At 37.2% G+C, this 24,012-nt stretch overlaps 2 protein-coding genes across 2 annotated transcripts; both read right to left on the bottom strand.

The window, feature by feature from the left end:
- Positions 1-4,635: 4,635 nt before the first annotated feature.
- LOC111911163 (protein FAR-RED IMPAIRED RESPONSE 1-like) lies at positions 4,636-14,934 on the bottom strand. Its single transcript, XM_023906953.1, has 5 exons — positions 14,853-14,934; positions 14,710-14,716; positions 5,545-5,642; positions 5,038-5,469; positions 4,636-4,979 (listed from the first exon to the last, which is right to left on the bottom strand). The coding sequence occupies exons 1-5, from the start codon at positions 14,932-14,934 to the stop codon at positions 4,636-4,638; spliced, it is 963 nt and encodes a 320-aa protein (XP_023762721.1).
- A 4,453-nt stretch (positions 14,935-19,387) lies between these two features.
- LOC111911142 (probable CoA ligase CCL5) lies at positions 19,388-21,483 on the bottom strand. Its single transcript, XM_023906932.3, has 3 exons — positions 19,925-21,483; positions 19,732-19,834; positions 19,388-19,645 (listed from the first exon to the last, which is right to left on the bottom strand). Exons 1-3 carry the CDS (start codon positions 21,391-21,393, stop codon positions 19,520-19,522), a joined length of 1,698 nt encoding a protein of 565 aa, XP_023762700.1. The 5' UTR covers positions 21,394-21,483; the 3' UTR covers positions 19,388-19,519.
- Between the last annotated feature and the right edge of the window lie 2,529 nt (positions 21,484-24,012).

Genomic DNA, 24,012 nt, shown 5'->3' with positions numbered 1-24,012 from the left:
TTTTATTTATACTCAAAGGTTTGAGGTCATATGGGATTAGTATTATTCTTGTGTTTCACCTTTGCATGTTTTGACTTCCAGAATAATTGAGTTTATTAAGAATAATCGAATTATTCGAACGGGCCACAGTCATTCATACGTTGGAAGTAGGTATGAATAAAGACTGTCGTGAATTGGTGTGTGGATTGCCTAAAGAGCATTAGACATAAGCATATGTTTGCTGCAACGTTCATGAGTGCTTATGAATATGAATTTGAGCATTGGATCAAACCCACACTTACTTGGATCACTCCATGAATTGTATCACGAGTGATTGGTGAGACGATAACATCTTATATTCTTGAAACCGAGATGTGTGAGTTGTATCTTGCGAATCGGTCGCACATTGATAATGTGTAAACGCACTAGTAACTTGGTGTTATAAAACATATTGTTGTGTGTGATTTGGTTAGTGAGTGCAAGCAAGCATTATATCAAAGTTTATCCGTTCCTTTTATCCAAAGTAGGATAAAAGCAATATCTTTGGGCCCCTCGATGGTTTAATGATGACAAACGTAAATGCTCGGCCGGGCTAGGGCTAATTTGATTTGTTCAATTAGTCAGTCGTCATAAATCGGGAATCGAGAGATAGTACAAAGATAATGATTTGAAATCATATCTCATATGATATCTAGAATGGAGGAATATATGATCCCTTATCTAAGGACACGCGTATCTGATATGATCAGAGTTGACAGCGGCTTTGGAAAGCTATGATTGCAGACCAGGATCTGAAGTCATACGCATAATAGTTATTAGACTTATCCAAGTGGGAGACTGTTGGATTAGTGTCTAAGTCCATAACTATTTTGGTATGTACTTGACCCGATGGTGCATGGTCCTTTTGGGTTGCCTTCACCAAAGCAACTTGATTGGAGAAATAAATAAAGAGAGAGAGGTTATTATGATTTATTAATATGTTATAAGAATAATATATTAAAGGAGAAATCATATTTGTTTAATTAATAGTGGTCAATAATTAATTAAGAATTAATTTTGTGATCAAGTGTAATTAATTAAACTAGAGGGGCTGAATTGTAATTATGTGATAGTTGCAAAATAGGGCAATGGTTATCCTTGTTAAAGGATGGACGAATTCAAGGATAAGGATATCCTTAAAATCGTCCAACGTCCAAGAGATATGAATTTTTCAAGGCTTATCTTATGGTTGCTTGATGGGCAAGTAACTAGATAAGGATAAGGACTGAAACCCTAATCCCAACCCTATATAAAGACCCCTAAGGCCTTAGGATTTCATACACTTAATCCCTAGAGCATCTAAGGACGAATTCCTACCTCTCTCCTCTCTCTTTATACCTTCTCCACTTGCTTTTGGTGTTTGTAAGCCATTAGAGGAGTGACACTTGTGACTCTAAGCCTTCCAAAGTCAATTCAAGGAGGAATTGGGATTGTTATTACTACATAACAATCAAGGTAACATCTTAAACCTAATTATATGTTAATATTGATTTCCATATGCTAGAATTAGGGTTTATAGTCTTGGATCACAAAGCATGTACAATAGAGAAACCTAGATCCAAGCATTAGGGTTTGTATGAGCACATAGGATGTCTTATGACCGAAACCCATCACCTAAAACCTAATTTACTACATTAATTCTACTTATTTATTATTGACTTAGTCACCAATGATTACAATACTACATCAGTAATGACTACTCCTTGATCACTAATGCTTTAATCATCTTTTTTTACATAAAAGCTTATATACCTGGAGCATGTTTCATGTGATGCGGTTACGATCAATCGTGGGATACATGCTATATATCTGGGATGTGGAAACCATGCGCTTACGTGAGGAGTATAAAATCAGAAATGGTGGAATTGGTTCTGGTGAACTTCAGGATCCTTACATACCACAAGATGACAATGCCGAAAATGTCAACTCGGTGAATGGATCAGTTGAGGTTAGAAGATTTCCACATCATTTTTTCATATTTATCACAAATTACTAATCATTCAAATAAAATTTCAGGAATACCTTTCCACCATTGAATGTATGTTCAACAAGCTAGTTGAGGATTATCATTTGTTGGACTCAAAACTTGTAGAAGCAATCAAAAGGCATCCTCTTATTTGTGATTTCTATGAATGGAAAGCCAAGATCGGAATCTTCTTTAATGAAGCATCCATAAAATATGGAGGTGGCAGTTCTACTAATGCAGGCAGCATTGGACCTTTATCCCAATGGTGGTCAGACAATGCAGAATAGATTAACAGGTCATGTCAAATGGCTGAACATTCTGTTAAATCGTTCCATAATTCACCCTTTCCAAACTGGAGCATCGGGATGACACAAGAGTTTGTTGATATCATTAGAAATTCACCACTGAAAGATATCATGAAAACTCCAAAAGACCATTGTCCAAGTCCTCTTCCATTATCAATTGTTCCTATTCATAGTGATGGTGGAGGATGGTAGCTGGGTTGGGAATGGGTCCAAAACAGTCACAGATGCATACCAATTGAATTTTTAAGCAAAATATGAACGACTAAAGATATGGAAAGAATTTACCAAATCCTTCTTGGAGCCTTGCAATTATGGTGAGAATCTCCTCTTCATCCTCCCCAAGCTATCCGTGAAGTATTTTTGGAGCCGGAGATTCATTTTCTAGGCATAAAAAATAAGTTTAAAACCATTTGGGACATTACAAAAAATTGAAATTTACCAAAGACCAAAAAGTTTTAAAAGAAAGGAAACAAATAACCCCGGGTTGCCTCCCGGTTAGCTGCCCTTGTTTTAAGTTGTTGGCTCGACTTGGCCCCTGAATGTGCTTTGTTCTAAGTAGGTGGGCCTTTACAACACATTAACCTTCTCGCCACTTCCTTCAATTGAAAATTTATCTTCTACCTGACTTTTTTTTCTTTTCTTTTCTTTTTTTTTTTGAAAGCAGCTGCTCACAAAATGCTTGATATAAATAATTAGTAACACCGTGTCCCCGACAACGGCGCCAATTTGTTAGGCATGTCAAACCAACAAATAAAGGGTACAAATGACTCCTTAAACACTACTACTATGCACTAATAATGTAGTACAAGGTAAGTAGGGTCGATCCACAGAGACACGGGACAAGTGTTTATACATTTTTGCGTAAGGTACAAAAATGGTCACAGAATGGGGGGAATTTATAAGCAATGATTTAAACTATAGAATAAAGCAATAAGTAAATGATTGATTTAATGAAGTAGATTCAAGATTTGTAAGGACTCCAACTCCATGCAAGACAAATTAGCAATGTGATTCCAAGGATGAAATGATATTTGTTCAATTTTATCTAAATTGGTACATGGAAATGCTAACAAAATCTAGCACCTCCCATTCACCACATTGATTAACCAATATAAGCTCTTTGATTAATCCTAACCTTACCAATCTAATCTAAACAAGCTCTTAGAATTAGGTTGAAAGATTGCATTAAACTTTATGTGAATGTTCCCAACAACACTCAATACTCCACAAAAGCTCGGGTGCATAAGAATGTGTGAATAAGATTTACATTAAATTCATTCAATAGAAATCAGTTTAGTGCTTGTTACCTAGTCCAATTTACAAAACAATTACGGATTTTGCAATTAGATAACTTGAATGATCTAACCCTAATTTAAATGGCCAATAAGAATCACAATTAGAATCAAACATTCAATTGAAACAAAATCAAATTCACTAGATAGAAAATTGAAAGAAAACATCAAGTCATATGATTGAAATCACAACTAGAAGTCAAGACATAAAGTTGGAGAATCTAGGGTTCTAGCCACTCATGACTAGAACAAGATCACAAATCTAGAAAATGAAATTAAAGTTCTTACAAAATGAAATCAAATGTTCCCAAGTGTTAATCAACTTCAAAATCCTCAAGAAATTCGCCTTCTCCACTCCAAAAGTCGACCCCCTAAGTAAAAAGTCGGTTCCCCCCTTTAAGAATGGTGAAAAACTGTTTTAAAACCCACGTTTACGTTTACACGGCCCGCATAAATTAACACTGTCATTTACACGGCCCGCATAAACGCAAGGCTTGCATTTACACGGCCGTGTAAATCTCTGTAAAGCCAAAATCTTCATTTCTTTGATATCTTACTCCTCGGTGCTCCGTAAGTCCTGAAATTTTGTCTGCAACTTTTATTTACCTCCTCCAACAATATCCTACCTCCAAAAGTCCCTGAAATATCACAAAAGTATTTGAATGAAATTGCCTCATGAAAAATCCCGAAAAACATGCAAAATGCATGAGTTTAAGCCTATATGCAATGTACTTTTATGAAATAAAGCTACAAAATGGGTACATGAAATGCACCTAACAGTTAACAATTTAAAAGTTTCATCTTCCATTTCAGCAAGCCCATTCTTACTGACCAACAAATGGCTAGAAATAATATCCCTTCTCCGCCTCCGCAAAATATATTGCTCTGGTATCTCCTCAGTGTGATTATTCTTTAGAACTGCAAACATATGTCGACACAAAATACCCATTCTCTTGAATATAGTCTTATTGTTGTTGGCTGCTTGAAACATATTAATCCATAATACACATCAACCAAAATAACACATCAACCAAAATAACACGCAACATAACACTTACTTATTTGTTCGCAAGGTAGCGTCAAAAGATATCAAATCTCCAAACTCCTTGTAGAATACCTTATCTGTTTCATCAGCCCAGAACATAGCATTTAACACGCTATCGACACATTTATACTCAAAGGAATAATCTGGATAATATGTTTTCCTCTCATTCATTTTATTCACTACCAATTGCACATCCTTGTTGCCTATAATGTTACCCAATTTTTTCCTACAATCTTTGTAATCACTCTCTTCGGGACCAACACACTCATATCCACCTTTTAACACAGCACGAAGTTTATGCGCCTTTGTTGCACCCACATTTGTTGTTGTTGCGCGTATAATAAACTCCTTGTCTACATAATTTAATTTTCTAACTTTTTTTGAATGTTTGCACTCTTCTGTGGTATACACAGGGTGGTTGTGCAGCTCTTGAAACTCTAATTTGAAACTCATTTGTTCCAATACTAAAACGTTCGAAATTTATCAATGCTTTACAATCCGTTACAATAAAGTTTGAATTCCTATGTTTCCTTCCACCATTATTTGTATCCATTGTATCCAGGCTTCTATCTGGTATTTTACCACCGCGATTGAAAACAACATACTTTATCTTCATTATTGATTTGTCATGCCGAAACCTTGTAGTTGTGTTCAACCGAACATCAAACCCAGCATGTTCTGCATATTTTCTATACATATTGATTGCATGTGTTAGTGATTCGAATGTAACCTGCTCATCAGGCATAAATTCTTTCGCGACACTAGGTTTCCACAACTTATTAGATCCACCAGGTGAATATAAAATGCTATTGTTGACACTTTCATTTTCATCAGATCTCGTACCTGATCCAAACAGTTCCAATTAAATTATATTTATATAGATAATAATTTTTGTAAACATTAACTAGATTTCATTACCGTCACAATCATCAAGACTTTGACCTGATTCATTTTCACTCTCATTTTCATTAGATGTATCTTCGTAGCCACCTTCACTTTCTTGTGTAAAGTTATCTCTTCCACCACAACAAATATATCCAATATTGATTTATCACAATACCATTTTGTTATATTATTTATTAAACAATAACAACCACTGTTGAATATAATTACCGTTATATAAACAAATTTAGCCATTCCATGACATAAAAAAGTTGTTTTGCCTAATAAATATTTGCCAACATTAATGATTGTCTCAACATATATTCTTCAATGATTTCAATCAAGGTTGTAGAACTCGCTACTCGGTACCTGCTCGGCCGACTGGGGAGTAGCGAGTACTTGGGAGTACTCGGGAGTACTCGGTGTAACATCCCGAAATAGCAAGAGTAGAGTTGAAGGGCTAAAGTGTTAATTGGGAAAGAGTGACTCGGCAAGTAGAGTCGCGACTTGGTCGCGCGTTAAGTAGCCGACTCGGCGAGTAGGCGCTGAGTGGAGAAAACCCTAATTCTCGGGGTTGAGCCCTATATAAGGAACATTATATCCTCTCCTCAGCCTCTTTGATTCCCCTTGAAGTCCAGAAACCCTAGAAAGTGTGATTGAAGAAGATTGGAGTGTATTTGGAGTTTGGGGAGGTGTTTGTTGAAGAAATCTTGAAGGAGAAGAGGCTTGAATCAAAGGGCTTTGCTTGGATTCGAGTTTCATTGCAGTTGGGGCGTTCTTTTGAGGTAATATCTCGTTCTTGGGCTATCACTCATATGGATTCTTCATTTTGGGGTTTGTGGGGAGTATATCTTGGTATGTTTTGGAGTTTGGAGGTTAGATCTGAGGTTGCTACCTCAGATCTGGAATATTGCAGGCCTTGAGTGCATTAAAGTTCCTGTGTTTGAGTGCTTAGTGAAGCCATCATGTCCCAAACCCTAGCTCTAAAGTGAATAAGGCCTAGATTTCTTTGGATTCACGTAAAGTTTGCCACTTTACGTGATGGATGGATTGTAGGAGGCTAGATCTATGTTTTGGATCAATTGCATGGCCTGGAATGCTTCTGAATGGATTCAGACCGGTGGTACTCGGTGAGTCACATGGGTGTACTCGACGAGTTGCTTGAAGATGATCTGGAACTCGACGAGTTGGAAGAACAACTCGGCGAGTCGGATGAAGATGGCCTGGGACTCGGCGAGTTGTATGAACAACTCAGCGAGTAGGTTGAAGATAGCCTTAGGCTCGGCGAGTCTGTTATGGACTCGGCGAGTCTTGTCAAAGAGTCCCGATATTCTCTGGTTGAGTCGAGAATCGGTGAGTCAAGGGATGACTCGGTGAGTTGTGTGCGACTGGACTCAGAGTTGTTGGACTCGGCGAGTCTCGGGGTGACTCGACGAGTAAGGTCGTGGATTGAGTGAAGTTTTGAGTATGGGAACTCGGCGAGTCATAGGGTTGACTCGGCGAGTAGGGTCAGTCAGGGGTTGACTTTGACCTTGTCTTTGACCAAGGGTTAACCAGTGGTTTCCAGGGGTATTTTGGTAATTGTTGTTTATGGTTTTGAGTTCAGTGCATTGGTGACTGTCCAGTGGTGGAGATCGTATTAGTGATCGGAGCAGCTTGAGTTATCTGTTCAGTCGGCAGTTTCGAGGTGAGTTATCCTCACTATATCGATAGGGTTTATGGCACCAAGGCCAACCCTTTTATCGGATGGAAATCCGGGTAGTTGTCTGTTGTTATGATATTGCGGGATATGGGCCGGAAGGCATTATGTTATGGGCCGGAAGGCGTTATATGTTGTGGGCCGGAAGGCATTATATGTTGTGGGCCGGAAGGCATTGCGATGTGGACCGGAAGGTCATGGCCTGGAAAGGCGTATGTGTGCATTTAGTATGTTGACTGATTCGTAGGGTGATGTTATGCTAGTGACCGGCCAGGCTGGTATCTCACTAAGCTTTCGGGCTTACAGTTGTGGTTTTATGTTTTCAGGTTCTCAGGAGTCTGTGGCAAGGCAAAGGCGTGATCGTACCGTTCCTCGCGTTGGTGTTTTATGAAGTGAACCTGGGAAATACTCTGTTAAATAATGTATTGAAAACCTTTTTGTGACAACGTTATTAAAATGGGTTGTTTTTGAAAAGTTTTAATTGTTTTGAAATTTTGGTCGTTACAAGTTGGTATCAGAGCCTTGGTTTGAGTGAATTGGAGGAACATTCGTGTGACTCTAGTCTCAAATCGAGGAGAGTTTTCAAAAGAGTAATTAAAAAAAATGGTTTTCAAAAATGAGTAAGGGAGGACGCGGAGGTACGATCAGCCGGAGCCAGTAAGTAACCCCCCAAAATACCATGCATGTTATTTGTTTTTGAGCTTTGATAGAGCAGCATGCTAGTGATAGGCTAGGGATCTTCAGGAATTCATGATAATGTTGCCTGATTTGTGATGCCTGTAGCCTAGGGTTCCTTATGGGAGATTCTCTGTGTTCCTCTAGTGGTGAGGGTTGAGCGTTGTTATGCATGTTTCTCTAGGGTGTTGTGGTAGTACTTCATACAAATATGGGTAGGTGTGGAAGGTAGTATGGGCCCGTACTACTGAAAGCACAGGACCCATACGCGTATCAGGGAAACCATGATCTCTAGGGTGGGGTTGAGAGAGTTGGATCCCAGGCTTGTGGGAAGTGTCTGAGATTTTTGTGGTGTTTTTCAGTATGGTGATCCCGAGGCATGTTGGGAGCGGATCCGGGTCAGGATCGGGAGTAGGAGAAGGGGTTCAGGGCGGGTCTGTGCCGCCCAAGGTTATTGGTCAGATGAGCTCGTGCGAGTTGGATGTGAGGATTCGCGAGATCCTGCATGATGAGGTTGCTACATTATTCCGGGCTGAGTTTCCAAAACTGTTTGGGTCGATCAAGACCGCCATGGTGGAGTATTTTGATGAGCGCTATGCGGCTCTCGCGGAGACGGCTGCCGCGGCAGCTACAGTGGATGTAGCAGCGGCAAGGGGAGGAGCTGATAGAGATTTTCAGTATCGGGACTTCGATAATACGGAGCCTCCCAAATTCGATGGAGTTCAGGACCCGATTGTTGCTATGAGGTGGTTATCAGACGTGGAGGGGTGTTTCTTCATGTGTTCATGCCCTGCTGATCTGAGGGTGAGGTGTGCTCTGAACCTGTTGAGGCTCGGGGCGAAGGATTGGTGGAGAGTGACCGCGGGGTCATACTCGGATGCACAGAGGGCTGCGGTTTCATGGGATCAGTTCGGAGAGATGTTCAGCACTTGCTATGCTCCGCAGGATGAGAGGGAAAGATTGGCTCAGGAATTCCTTGAGCTAAAGCAGGATTCGGAGTCGGTGACTGAGATCACCGGGATGTTCTCTGAGAGGGCGATGTTTTGCCCTAAGTTCATTTCGTAGCAAGCTCAGATGTCCCGATATCTGAGTATGCTCAGGGGGGATATCAGACAGTTTGTGTCTGCGCAGAAGTGCGAAACCTTGTTGGAGTTGCAGGAGGCCGCCAGGCGGCGTGAGTTAGAGATTGAGTTGCAGTTGCGTGAGCTGAGGCAGGTTTCGGTGCAGTCGCAGCCGGCGCCGAAACGGTCCAAGACCGTTGATGTCAGAGTGGGGGATCTGAGCAGCCACACTTGTGGGAAGTGTGGGAGGAGGCACACCGGAGTTTGCAAGTCCGGTGGTGCATGCCGCAAGTGCGGAAAGGAGGGGCACTATGCGAGGGATTGTCGGTGGTCAGCGCCGGTTCGGGATTTGAGGATTTGCTATCATTGTTGTCAGGTTGGACATATGAGGGTCAACTGTCCACAGCTTTCCGCAGGACCGGTGCAGGCTCCAGCACCGGCCACTTTGAGGATTTCAGGAGGAGGTCAGGATGGAGCGGAGCCCCCAAGGGCTCAGCGTCGTGCTTATCAGCTTGCGGCAGAGGAGGTCGGAGCAGTGCCGGAGGCAGCTGTGGGTATGTTTCTTTCTTGATGTCTTGTTATCTTGAGATTATTGTGGTGTATTGTTTGTGCTGGTATCTTTGTGTAGATTTCGATGAGGTATTCGTCGTTCTGTGGGTTGAGGTTTCGGTTATGGATTCGTGTTTCGGGTTTTCGTCTTGGTATCCGTTGTTCCCTGAGGGTTTGGTATGATTATAGTTTGGTGTTTTGTGCTATCGTTGGTTATCATTCGTGAGGGTTATTAGTGGAGATGCGGCTTTGGGTTGAATGTCGGGTAGCATCTGCAGTCGTAGAATGGATAATTGGAGATCGGATTCTTTTTGAGCGGATTGATCAGTGAGGAGAGGTGTTTTGTTGAGGGTTGTTTATGCTTGTGGGAAGCAGTCAATGTGTAAGTGTTTTCTTTGTGCAGGGTTGTTCTAGAAGGTCGTTGATGGCGACTGGTGGTTGTTAGTCAGTGCTTTAAGTGGGGGAGAATTGGAGAATTCTCTGGGAGTTCGATGAGTATTTGAGGGTGCTTAGCTGCTGGGATTCAGCAGTGTTCTGTCAGCCCAGAGTATAGGCTGATAGGAGCGAATGTCGGGCATGCGGGGCAGGATACAGACCTAGGGAATTTGATTGTGGAGGCCTGGGAGCAGGCCGGGATCAAGTTTGAGTAGGTAACCGGTGTTATGTGATCAGAGTATTTGTATGTTTTATGTACGTGATGTGTTGTACTGCATTATTTCTATGTGACTTATGTTGTGCATGTTTATAGAGTTGGAACCGGAAGGTTCCCAGAGTTAGAACCTGAGGGTTCACAGAGTTTGGGTGCACGGACCCGCAGAGTTATAGCCTTGAGTGGCTAATATGTGTTATGTGAGTCGGTCCAGTCATGCTGGAGACTCTGTTGGTATTGTTGGATCAGTTTGAGATTGCGGATTGTGTATGTTGCAGTGTGATTGCATTGGAAGGTCTGGCCCCAGGTAGTGATCTTGTTTAGTTGAGGTAGTGCATGGGCTTGAGAGTCCCTGCGAGGAGAGTCAGAGTAAGTGTGTTGGATGGATAGCGGAAACGCTAAAGGGTGGTGTAGCGTTGGGCGAGCACCGTGGCATTTGTCGGAGTGACATTGTGGCCGAGTGGATTCCTTGGTAAAGGAAGAGCGAGAGGTAAGAGGTGTGTAACTCCGAGAGGGAGTGCAAGTTCACGGAAGTGAAAGCGGCAGAGCAGAGTTATGATTAGAGTAATTCGAGTATGGTTATTGAGCAGCGTGTTTGCGGCAGTGGAATAGAAGCTCATCCGGTTTGGAATGTCTGCTGAGGTCGCGGAGGGAAATCCGCAAGTGTAGAGCCAAGAGGCTCGGAAGGGATACAGGGAGAGAGTCTTGAACTCTCAGTGTGATTCTGATCAGGGTATGGGGTGTATATTAGTGGTTCGTCCTGGGGGATGTTTGAGGATATCATCAGTGTATCGGGTTTTCCCGAACCTGAGGGTGTTAGAACTGGATCAACATGTGTATGCGGTTGCAAGAAGAGAACTCGTGGGAGTTGCTTTGAGAATGAGAATGGGTCCTTCCATCATCACGGAATGGATAGAGTAGGATTCGGATCTGGGATCCTATGGTTCATGGACTTCTAGCCTTATGGGTCGAGTGATTGTTGAGATTTGGGGCAGTGATGCATCTTGGGTAATTCTCGGTTATTGAGAATGATGATCAGGGGGTACAGTCGGTGCCCGGTTCGAGACGGTGGTCAGGACACCGTAAAGGAAGGGAAAGTGTGTTCGAGTTTCGATGGGTATGCCTTGAGGGACCTGGTCCGGTTAAGGCCAGGTGGCGCGTTGTGGGAGTATCCTTAGAGTCGAGTTGCTGTAGGCTTCGAGGGCGAAGCCTAATTTAAGTGGGGGAGAATTGTAACATCCCGAAATAGCAAGAGTATAGTTGAAGGGCTAAAGTGTTAATTGGGAAAGAGTGACTCGGCGAGTCCATGGATGGACTCGGCGAGTAGAGTCGCGACTTGGTCGCGTGTTAAGTAGCCGACTCAGCGACTCGATGAGATGGACTCGGCGAGTAGGCGCTGAGTGGAGAAAACCCTAATTCTCGGGGTTGAGCCCTATATAAGGAACATTATATCCTCTCCCCAGCCTCTTTGATTCCCCTTGAAGTCCAGAAACCCTAGAAAGCGTGATTGAAGAAGATTGGAGTGTATTTGGAGCTTGGGGAGGTGTTTGTTGAAGAAATCTTGAAGGAGAAGAGGCTTGAATCAAAGGGCTTTTCTTGGATTCGAGTTTCATTGCAGTTGGGGCGTTCTTTTGAGGTAATATCTCGTTCTTGGGCTATCACTCATATGGATTCTTCATTTTGGGGTTTGTGGGGAGTATATCTTGGTATGTTTTGGAGTTTGGAGGTTAGATCTGAGGTTGCTACCTCAGATCTGGAATATTGCAGGCCTTGAGTGCATTAAATTTCCTGTGTTTGAGTGCTTAGTGAAGCCATCATGTCCCAAACCCTAGCTCTAAAGTGAATAAGGCCTAGATCTCTTTGGATTCATGTAAAGTTTGCCACTTTACGTGATGGATGGATTGTAGGAGGCTAGATCTATGTTTTGGATCAATTGCATGGCCTGGAATGCTTCTGAATGGATTCAGACCGGTGGTACTCGGCGAGTCACATGGGTGTACTCGACGATTTGCTTGAAGATGATCTGGAACTCGACGAGTTGGAAGAACAACTCGGCGAGTCGGATGAAGATGGCCTGGGACTCGGCGAGTTGTATGAACAACTCGGCGAGTAGGTTGAAGATAGCCTTAGACTCGGCGAGTCTGTTCTGGACTCGGCGAGTCTTGTCGAAGAGTCCCGATATTCTCTGGTTGAGTCGAGAATCGGTGAGTCAAGGGATGACTCGGTGAGTTGTGTGCGAGTGGACTCAGAGTTGTTGGACTCGGCGAGTCTCGGGGTGACTCGATGAGTTAGGTCGCGGATTGAGTGAAGTTTTGAGTATGGGAACTCGGCGAGTCATAGGGTTGACTCGGCGAGTAGGGTCAGTCAGGGGTTGACTTTGACCTTGTCTTTAACCAAGGGTTAACCAGTGGTTTCCAGGGGTATTTTGGTAATTGTTGTTTATGGTTTTGAGTTCAGTGCATTGGTGACTGTCCAGTGGTGGAGATCGTATCAGTGATCGGAGCAGCTTGAGTTATCTGTTCAGTCGGCAGTTTCGAGGTGAGTTATCCTCACTATATCGATAGGGTTTATGGCACCAAGGCCAACCCTTTTATCGGATGGAAATTCGGGTAGTTGTCTGTTGTTATGATATTGCGGGATATGGGCCGGAAGGCATTATGTTATGGGCCGGAAGGCGTTATATGTTGTGGGCCGGAAGGCATTATATGTTGTGGGTCGGAAGGCATTGCGATGTGGACCGGAAGGTCATGGCCTGGAAAGGCGTATGTGTGCATTTAGTATGTTGACTGATTCGTAGGGTGATGTTATGCTAGTGACCGGCCAGGCTGGTATCTCACTAAGCTTTCGGGCTTACAGTTATGGTTTTATGTTTTCAGGTTCTCAGGAGTCTGTGGCAAGGCAAAGGCGTGATCGTACCGTTCCTCGCGTTGGTGTTTTATGAAGTGAACCTGGGAAATACTCTGTTAAATAATGTATTGAAAACCTTTTTGTAACAACGTTATTAAAATGGGTTGTTTTTGAAAAGTTTTAATTGTTTTGAAATTTTGGTCGTTACACTCGGATTCGATAATTCATGTAGAAATACTTTTTGGGAAATTATATATGTCAAAATCATAAGTTAAAATCATAATTTGATTGAAATTTATAACCAAAATTAGATACATGTGAATACATAAAAACTGAAATACACATAATTGTTTCACTACGTGGAAAATTATTGAAAATTTACGATATATGTAGTAATAATCACATGTTTGTGTCAAATAATAAATCATTAAGTGCATTATACATATTAATCTTGAAATTCTTGATTTTTTTCTCTTTTTATGACAATTTTGACCCTTTGATTGAGTTTGACCGATTTTGACCGAGTTGGCCGAGTTTGACCGAGTAGGCCCGAGTAAGACCGAGTAGGCCCGAGTTTGACCGAGTTTGTCCGATTTTTGACCGAGTTTGACCGATTTTTGGCCGATTTTGACTAAATCCGAGTTTTTTGGCCGAGTTGACATTACTCGCCTTGGTGGAGGGCCGATTCCAAGTAATCGGCCGAGTACTCGGCCGAGTAGGCCGAGTTTTGCAACACTGATTTCAATACAACTATGAATAAACGACAATTGACTTCAAATCAAATAAATTGTATACTGAAACAATAACATTTATAGATACCCCAGTTCCATCACAACTACATTAAATCAGTTGTGATTACAAACATATTCAAATATGTTTCAACGTAAACCCACATAATTCCATAAACAACAATTGTATTCAATGATGATTGAAACAATAACATTTATAGATACCCCGGTTATATCACAAGTACATAAAATCATTTGTGATTACAAACCTATTCAAAACTGTACATAAAATCATTTGTGATTACAAACCTATTCAAAACTGTTTCAATGTAAAACCACATAATACCTTATATTAAGCAATGATTCACATATAACCAAGACTATGCAACCTAATGGAATAAAAAGTCTAAATTTGAAATAAACAAAACTGTTTTGCCTAATAAAAAGTTGCAAACATTATTGATTATCACCTCGCATATTATTCAATGATTGCAATACAACTACAAATAGACACCAACTAAATTCAAATCAAATCAATTATATTCAATTATGAAAGAAACAACAATATTTATATATACCCCAGTTCTATCACAACTACATTAAATCATTTGCGATTACAAACCTATTCAAATATGTTTCAACGTAAAACTAAATTATTCCATAAATTAAGCAATGATTCACATATAACCAAGATTATACAACTTAATGGAATAACAAGTCTATATTATAATCATCAGCGAATAAGGGTATAGGTGTTTATCAACCTATTCAGATATGAATCAACACAAAACCACAAACTTTGGAAAAAATAAATATATATTTTTCACAAGTTAATTAGCTACGTACATACACAACATCATAATCATCACTGAATTTAATTATTTTTTCGCATTACACAATACTCATTCATTATTGATTATCATATTCTAGCATTTAATACCCACACAACATCTAACTAACTCACCACTGCTTTTACTATAGATATAAATTTACTTCACCTCTGAATCATTCATCAGTATAAATCAATTCAATCGAATTGAACAGTTCTATTTCGTTTTAGCAGAAACTAACACTTCTTTTTCGTTTCACAATATGATTACAGTCAAATAATAATTTATGAAATCAAACACACATACCTTCACCTTCATCACCAATATCGATCCGTGAATTGAAGTAACTTTCATCGCCATAAAAATCCCCACAACCGGTGTGCTTCATCGCAGCCGAATTCAATCAACGTATTGTAATCTGATTCCAGACGATGACAACAATATTGTTGTAATATTTTGCAAATTTCGATTACACGTCTAATGTCGGCGATATGGACTGCAGCAATAACCAATATGGTTTCAATAACTTTTATTCAATTAACGTTCTTCATCGTTTTGGCTTCAATCATTGAAAACGTCTGTTACGTATTTATTTAATACATTAAGGTTATATATATGTTACCAAATTACTGTTTACATAACTATATACTTTCCTATTTTTGACCCTTATGAAACGATTGGTCCACATTTGTTCTTGCGATTCTCAACATTTTAGTGTTCTCAATATAACTTATCCCTATATATATATATATATATATATATATATATATATATATATATATATATATATATATATATATATATATATATATATATATATATAAGTATTAGTAGTCGGCAGAGTGTATTGATAACATTGATTGTGTATTTGTGTTTATAATGTCTTTAAATTTGTGTCTTATATAATATAAAAAGGTTTGTGTGTGTTTATATATATATATATATATATATATATATATATATATATATATATATATATATATATATATATATATATATATATATATATATATATAGAGAGAGAGAGAGAGAGAGTTTAGTTCAAATGTTTCCTACAACCCCAAACAATAGAAGGAAGGAGTACCAACGACCATAATCATCATTGCCGATTCAAATAAACATTTCTCTCGTTCATTACACTAAAAGAAACTAATATTATTAAAATATCTTGAAACCTATGAAAGTATTTGATGATTGCATAGGTGGTCAAAAGTCTATTTTTCATTATTATAATCAATTGATTAATTTAGGTTTATTCAATTTCGTAACTTGATGTTGGATACAAATATTAAGTTTTTGATATTTGTGGTGTTTTTCTATAGTTTTATTGATGAAATTCGATTATGTTCAACTGGTATAATCATTTCCATGTTTTTGCTTCTTGTTATTGGCCTATCTGTTTTCTACTAAATTTTTGATGTATGTCTTGTATGTATGTGTGGAAAAGGTTAAACATGTACCATTTATTAGCATATGATGTTCAGTGATAAGTATTTATGCCATTTGAAAATTAGCCACTATAGTTTTGTTAATATGGTCTGGTGTTGATCTTATGAGGTCTTTTTTTCTATATTTTGACTTTGCTTATGATTATTTATTCCGTAAACATTATGATTTAATTTGATTTCTTTGAATTAATTTCATACTCTCGATAATACAAAGTCTTTAAGCATATTAAAAACCATCCTGGGAGAATATTTACAGTATCATTCTTGCAGAATAAACATGTTTACAATTCTTTCAGAATAAACATGTTTACAATTCTTTAGAATAAACTTGCATAATAGTTTTCATTGATTTATGATTGTCAATATTTTTTATTCAAATGACAAAGTAGAATGTATTCCGCCAGAATGTATAAAATGAATCTTAGCAACATTATTCTTTCAAAATGAATTTGTGTTTTTCGTTGGGTTTTGATGTTTTTGTTGCATTTGTGATAGGAATGGCTTGAAGAACTTATTGGATTGACGTGAAGAATGAATCCAAGATTGAACATCCTCACAGTTTAAGGATGTTGTTGTTTTTAAGAATTACACTTGTTATTCTTTCATAATGTTGTTATTATTCAAGAATGTTCTTTTTGTATCACAATCATAGAATATAATTATTTGATATATATTATTAGTTCAAGAATCGATTGTGTATATTATTTCTGTATTCTTAAAAGATGTCATAAACTGTTATTCGAACAAAATGTCATTCTAATAGAATTGCATTCTGACAGAATAAAATAAGTTATAATCGGTTATGATTACAAATTAAATTAGAATTAAAGTTGAATTAATTATTTTTTTAAAATCAGAATTATCTCTTCAAATTCGAAAATTTCCTTTTTTTAAATATAGTTAATTGTCTAAAATACCATTTTAATTAAATTTGAGTGATATTATGATACATGATATTCTATTGTAATATCATAGACCCTCAAAATCATAGTCACTCATTGTTTCATATATTGGTCCAGAATTCTCCTTACATACATACAATAACTACCTAAAACACTATAACCTAACCATATATATATATATATATATATATATATATATATATATATATATATATATATATATATATATATATATATATATTAGTTTTCGTCGATAATATAACACATTTTTTATGGAAATGATTTGTACTTTAGTTTTTAACATGTATTGTCCCTGTGAAATGTTTTTGTCACGTCTTTCTTACATGGCATCAATCGTAGTATACAATTAAATGATAATGACTTAAAAAAGTAATATATTTTTTGATTTTTATATATATTTGGACATTGAATTTTTTCCATTCACATTTACCCTTCAATTTATTTAATTGTACACATTTAGTTCTTATGACCAGTAATTCCATGTAAGCCAAAAAATGACTTTATATAAAGTAATATATTTTTCACTTTGTACATATTTAGTCTTTAATATTTTTTGTTACAAAAAATATGTTTGTTTTTTTTTTCTACACATTTAGTATTTATGACTGGTTTCTTTAGCTTTTCTTATGACATCTTACGTGGTACAATTATTAATAAGGTCGGAGCTGTTTATTTTATGGTCACCGCAGCCTCAACTGCTTGGTTGCTTAAGTATTGTGGTTTGACTTAGGTCTTATGTTCTGAACGTTGTAACTTCTTCATACGATCTCATATCTATCTTTATATGCATTCGTATTTGAGTCTATTTTAACTTTCGTTTAGATTACTCCCGTTAAACATCAACAGCTCCGAACACCTTATTGATGGTTGTACCACGTATGATGTCGTGAGAAAAATCTAAAGAAATCAATCATAAATATTAAATGTGTAGAAAAACAATAAGGACATATTTTGCAAAAAAAAAAAAAATAATTACTAAATGTGCAAAAAAATATTAAGGATTAAATGTGTACAAAGTGAGAAATATATTACCCTATTAAGTCATTTTTTCGGCTTATTTGAAGTAGTCGGTCATAAAGACTGAATGTATACAATGAAACAAATTGAAGGGGTAAATATAAATGAAAAAAAACTCAGTGATCAAATGTGTACAAATCAAAAAATATACTGTATTTTAAGTCATATTATCTGTAAGTTTAATTTGTCCACAAATTGATAACTTTGACATATCATTATTGGGATAATGACTTAAAAAGGGAAGATACTTTTCGATTTGTACGTATTTGGTCACTGAGTGTTTCTTCGTTCACATTTACACCTTCAACTTGTTTAACTGTAATTTAGTCCGTATGACCGGCTACATAAGGTAAGCCAAAAAAAAAATGACTTAAAAAGGTAAGATATTTCTCATTTTATATACATTTAGTCATTAATATTTTTTTTTGCACATTTAGTTCTTTGTTTTGGTGCAAAATAAGTCATTGTTGTTTTTTACACATTTAATACTTATGACCAGTTTTTTTTTACGTTTTTCTTACGACATATTATGCGGAATAATCATTAATAAGGTGTTTGGAGTTGTTTATTCTTATGGCCACTGCGACATCGACTGCTTGGTTTCTTAGTTCTTGTAGTTTGGTTTAGGTCTTGTGTTCTAAATGTTTTGACTTCTTCATACGATCACGAATTTTAACGATCTTTATATTCACACATTCGTATTTGAGTCTACTACAATTTTCGTTTAGATTATTCCCGTTAAAAAACAATATATTTTTAATTACAATTTTATCAAAAAAAAAATCATACATACATTCATAAAGAATGTATGGATATAAAGATTATAAGTAAAAATATATTACTTATTAACGGAAGTAATTTGAATAAAAGTTGTAGTATACTCAAATACGAACGTATGGATATAAAGATGGTTAAAATCTATGATGGTTTGAAGAAGTTTTGATGCGCATAACACAAGACCTAAGTCAAACCATAAGAACTAAGCAACCAAGCAGCCGAGACAGTGATCACCATAAGCATGAACATCTCCGAACACCTTATTAATAATTGTCCAGCGTAATATGTTGTAAGAAAAACCTAAACACCGGTCATAAGTACTGAATGTATATAAAAACAACAAGGGCTTATTTTGTAATAATATATAAAAGACTAAATATACATAAAAATTTTAAGAACTAAACGTACGTGTATAAAATAAAAATAAACAAAATAAAAAATATATTATCATTTAAATTCATTTTTTGGGAGTTAGAAGTAGCCGGTCCCTCTCCCTACCATTTTTATAGCACCACCCTTTCCTCAACTCACGTTCATCTTCAGCAGTCAAACCTGTATAATTTTTGGGGGACCGATGTTTTTATAGAAATAAAACCAATCAAAATACTATATTTCTACAAGTAAATCGAAATCATGTCTATATTTTATACAAATAAAACCGACAGAAGGACTAACATGTTTTATCATTCACCTTGCTTATTTCATTGATATTCGACCGAATAATATTCAGCTAAATATTTACATATATTCTATGATCTGCTAATCGTGAACCAGCTGGGGCATGGTTGTATCATTTTATCTTAATTTGTTACAGTTTGGATTTAACGGTCTGTTTACTTTGAGCAATTAGATCTTTTCGCAGAATCTTGCCAGCAGCCGACTTTGGTATTTCGTTTATGAAAGCTACTCTCTTGATCTTCTTGTATGGAGCCACCTGTAAATACAATCAACTACCTAATATTAGTACACATGTCACTTCTCTTGGAAGAATTAAGAAGAAACAAAAGTGTATATACAAACCTGGCCAGCAACAAATTGCATGACTTGCTCTTCAGTGAGTTCCGAACCAGATGCCCTAACTATGTACGCCATTGGTATCTCTCCTGCATCTTCATCTTCAAGTCTACAAAATTAATTATGAAGCTTATAATCTCACTGAGTTTTGCTACACTTACACACAAACATAAACGCTTTTTGAAATTAATGAACTCACGGAATAACTGCTGCATCAAGTATATGAGGATGATTTAGTAGTATCGCTTCCAGTTCTGCGGGAGCTACCTGATACCCATTATGTTTTATGAGCTCCTTGATCCTATCAACGATGAAAAGATAACCATCTTCATCAAAGTAACCAAGATCACCGGTCCTCAACCACCCATCGGAAACAATGGTTGCAGAAGTTGCAGCCTCGTTTCCTAAATAACCCTTCATCACAGTCGGCCCCTTCAACCATATCTCACCTTCGCTATAAGGAGGTTGAGCAATCCCTGACTCGAAATCAACAACCTTCGCAGAAAAACTTGGAAACAAACCTCCTGAAGCGGCTGACCGAGCTATGGCTTCTTCACTTGAAACAAAGAAAGCAGCTGCCCCACAGCTCTCGGTCAGCCCATACCCAGGCTTTAGGTCAACCCATGGGAACTTTTCTCTGAACCTAGTAGCCACGTGTTTGCTCAAGGGTGCGGCACCTGAACCCACACTTCTCAAAGACGACAAGTCATATCCACCTCCATTGTACTTCACCATTGCAAGTATAACAGGAGGAACTGCTGGAATGTTATTGACTTTATGAGTTTGTATTGCTTCTAACATGGCTTGTAATTCGAATCGATTCATCAACACTGTTGTGGTGTTAGCACATAGTAATCCGAGGCCAAAAAATACTAAACCGTAGATGTGAAACATGGGTATAAAACACAGAAAAATATCATCTTTGGCTGCTGTTGTTTCAGCAGCCCATTTGAGTAGTGTTATCGTAGAGATAAGATTCCCGTGTGTTAGTATTACACCTTTGCTCGTCCCTGTCGTCCCCGACGAGTACAGTACGGCTGCCGTGTCTGACTGAGTCTGTTTGTTTTCCGGCAACTCCATGGACTGATCACATGAATTGATTAATTCTTCCACAGAGACTTCAGTGCTGTTTAACGGATCACGAGTAGTGACGATGGTAGGAATTCCAGTCGAGAGTAGTTTATGCATCGCGTCAGGTGCAGCGATAGCTAGTTTGGCTCCGGAATCGAGTACTTGTTTGGTTATCTCAGATTCTGTGTTGATTGGATTGGACGTTGTAAGAACTCCGCCGACCAAGAGTATGGCTAAACATATGGTTGGATAGATGATTGAATTCGATGACAAAACAAAGATCACATCGCCCTTACGGACGCCGAATCTTTGGTACAACCCGGCTGCTAACGAGTGGATTGATCGTCGGAGTTCCCTGTAAGTGAGACGGCGGTTTGTGGTGGAGTCTATAAGCGCGACCTTCATGTCGGATTGGTCTAGACTCGGGAACTGAGATAACACAAACGTAGCTGTGTCAAGGTTGGCCGTAGTAGGGATTTTGTGGCTTCCTTCGAGCTGAATGAGGGAGTGGTAGATCCCGGTTTTGGGGTCGTAGTTGCTCTTCCTCCGGCACGACAACATGGACTCGGTGCCGGGTTCGTTTCTTGAAGCGTCCATCCGCCCTTACTTTCTGCCGGAAATATCGAATGAGGGTGAGCTGTAATTGTAGCAATATTTATAATCCCCGCGTACTTGTATACTTGTATCTAATGAAAGATCATGGGTTATATAATAAGAGGAGTTGGTGTGCAATTGCTGTACATCGCATTCAACCAAATATTTTTAAAGCTTCCATTTAACCCCCTTATAATATAAAGTATAGAAATTACATGTTTGGTCCTGAAACTTTGGTGTTTATAACATACTTGGTTCAACAGTTGCGAAATTGTAGCAGATATGGTCCTATTTCAAACTAAATTAATAGCTTTGGTTACTCTTCTCGCTCTCTAGCGAATGCAGATCTAGAAACCTCAATCTTCATCTGCCATCGATACGAACACATCGATTCTTCGTCAATCAGGTTTAAATTTGTTCATGTTCATAGTAGTATGTGATTTTGTTCAAGGAACGAATTTGAAACTCAGATTAGGATACAACTGTTTTACCAATATTTGGAAACGACCTAAAAAAACGATTAGGAAACAATCGATTTGTTCTCAAAATCAAAATCATTGATATTTATTTACACACACACATTGAGAGAGAGAGAGAGAGAGAGAGAGAGAGAGAGAGAGAGAGAGAGAGAGAGAGAGAGAGAGAGAGAGAGAGAGAGAGAGAGAGAGAGAGGGTCATGTTCTATTTTTTAATTAGAAAATAACTAAATAAAGGGTATAACACTTCAATCCATAAAAAAATCTCTTTTAGACTAGTGATGCAAGTTAAAAACTATTAGACCATATGCATAATTTTTTGCAAATCATACAATTTACTCTCTATCTCTTTCTGAAAAAACATATTTTAACCGTTTCATAGTCTCATATGATCCATAAGATCATATGAATTCATTGAAAGAAACTAGAGTTGATTTGGACCTGTCATTAAGAACTTAAGTTTTTCCTTAACAAATGATTACTCAGTCGATTAGAATTTGCGTTGTTATTCCACTGGATAAAGAGAAGTTACATAAAAGCACAACATTGAGTTTTAAGCATCTAAAACATGTCAAATCAGTTCCAACCCATTCCTTCAACTCCTAATGACTTTGCATGATTACTAACATTCATTTACTTGTTTTAAACACTAATTAATATCCGAATTTCACCACTCCAATGATTTACCAGCTAAGAATATAGATCTAAGTGATTTAGATACAATATTTACAAACGAGTTTTTTTTTTTTTTTTTTTAACGACAAGCTATCCTACTCCTAATACAAACGAGTTCACAAGCTTCATTTTAATGTGTTAATCCTTAATAATTAAATGTGAATTTCAATTATGGCTCCAAATGATAATTCAAAACTATATTAGTGAACTAGTTTGATAATCCAACTAGCCAAACGAATTCACATACTAATCTAGATTAAAAATCGTCATACGAACACGCGAACTTTAAACTTAACTTGAAATCATTCATTTGACGAAATAGAAATTGCTAGTCTCATGTTTTGGGTTCATCAACTTAAATTGAGTATAAGAAACTCATTCTATTTTGTTCATTTTCTTAGTCTAACCATTTTGAGTTAATTTATTAAACTAAACTCATCAATTTTAATAAATAAAAAAATATGTAACAGCCACTTTAACCTAATATTGCAGGAATAATCGGATAAGTTAGATCATTTTTTTTTAATGATTTGTCATTGAGAAGATTATTAATCTAGTCTAATTAACAAATAACTTAACCACTTTTAGCAAAAACTTAGCAATTGTCCAAATATAACCCATGAAACCGTAAGTAATTAGAGTGGACTACTGTTTAGCCAAATGGTCTATTTATTTCCGGATATATATATATATATATATATATATATATATATATATATATATATATATATATATATATATATATCCGGAAATAAATAGACCATTTGGCTAAACAGTAGTCCACTCTAATTACTTACGGTTTCATATATATATTATTTGGAAACTCTAAAACCATAGGTTATTTTATAACGAAATAACCTACGATTTCCTTTCGACGAAGTACGGTTTCCCAAACTGTAACCTATGGTTCTGGGTAAAAAGTCTACTGCTTTATATTTTTTTTAAATAAATGGAAAGTATTTTTTTGACAATTATTTTGATAAAAAAAAATCACGGAATCATAACATATATACAATTGTTTACAGGTTACAGCCATTTTTTTAAAAAATCTTAAAAACCGTAGGTTTAAGGAAACCTACGGTGTACAACAATTTAATGCACAAACTGTGCATTAATAAATTGTACACCGTAGGTTTCCAAAAAACCTACGATTTCAGTAAAAAAAAATAGTTTTTCGAAAAAAAAAATCACGGAATCATAACATATATACAATTGCTTACAGATTACAACCATTTTTTTTTAAAACGAAAAAAAAAAAATCCGTAGGTTTCGTATGAAGCCTATGGGTTTACTATTTTTTCGGTTTTTTTTTAAAAGAAAGTTATCCTCATATACAAAAATTACTCTTAATCAAAAATACGATAAAATTCCGATAAAAAATAGACATACTTCGTTCTTTGGATGCTCCATTGAGAAAAAACAGTAGAGAAACCAAAAAAATAGTAAAAAATGACATAATCTGAAAATAATA

Source organism: Lactuca sativa, chromosome 8, assembly GCF_002870075.4.
Source record: "Lactuca sativa cultivar Salinas chromosome 8, Lsat_Salinas_v11, whole genome shotgun sequence".
Lineage (NCBI taxonomy): Eukaryota > Viridiplantae > Streptophyta > Magnoliopsida > Asterales > Asteraceae > Lactuca > Lactuca sativa.
The sequence above is the reverse complement of the archived record's forward strand: the minus strand, read 5'-3'. Positions and strand labels throughout refer to the sequence as shown.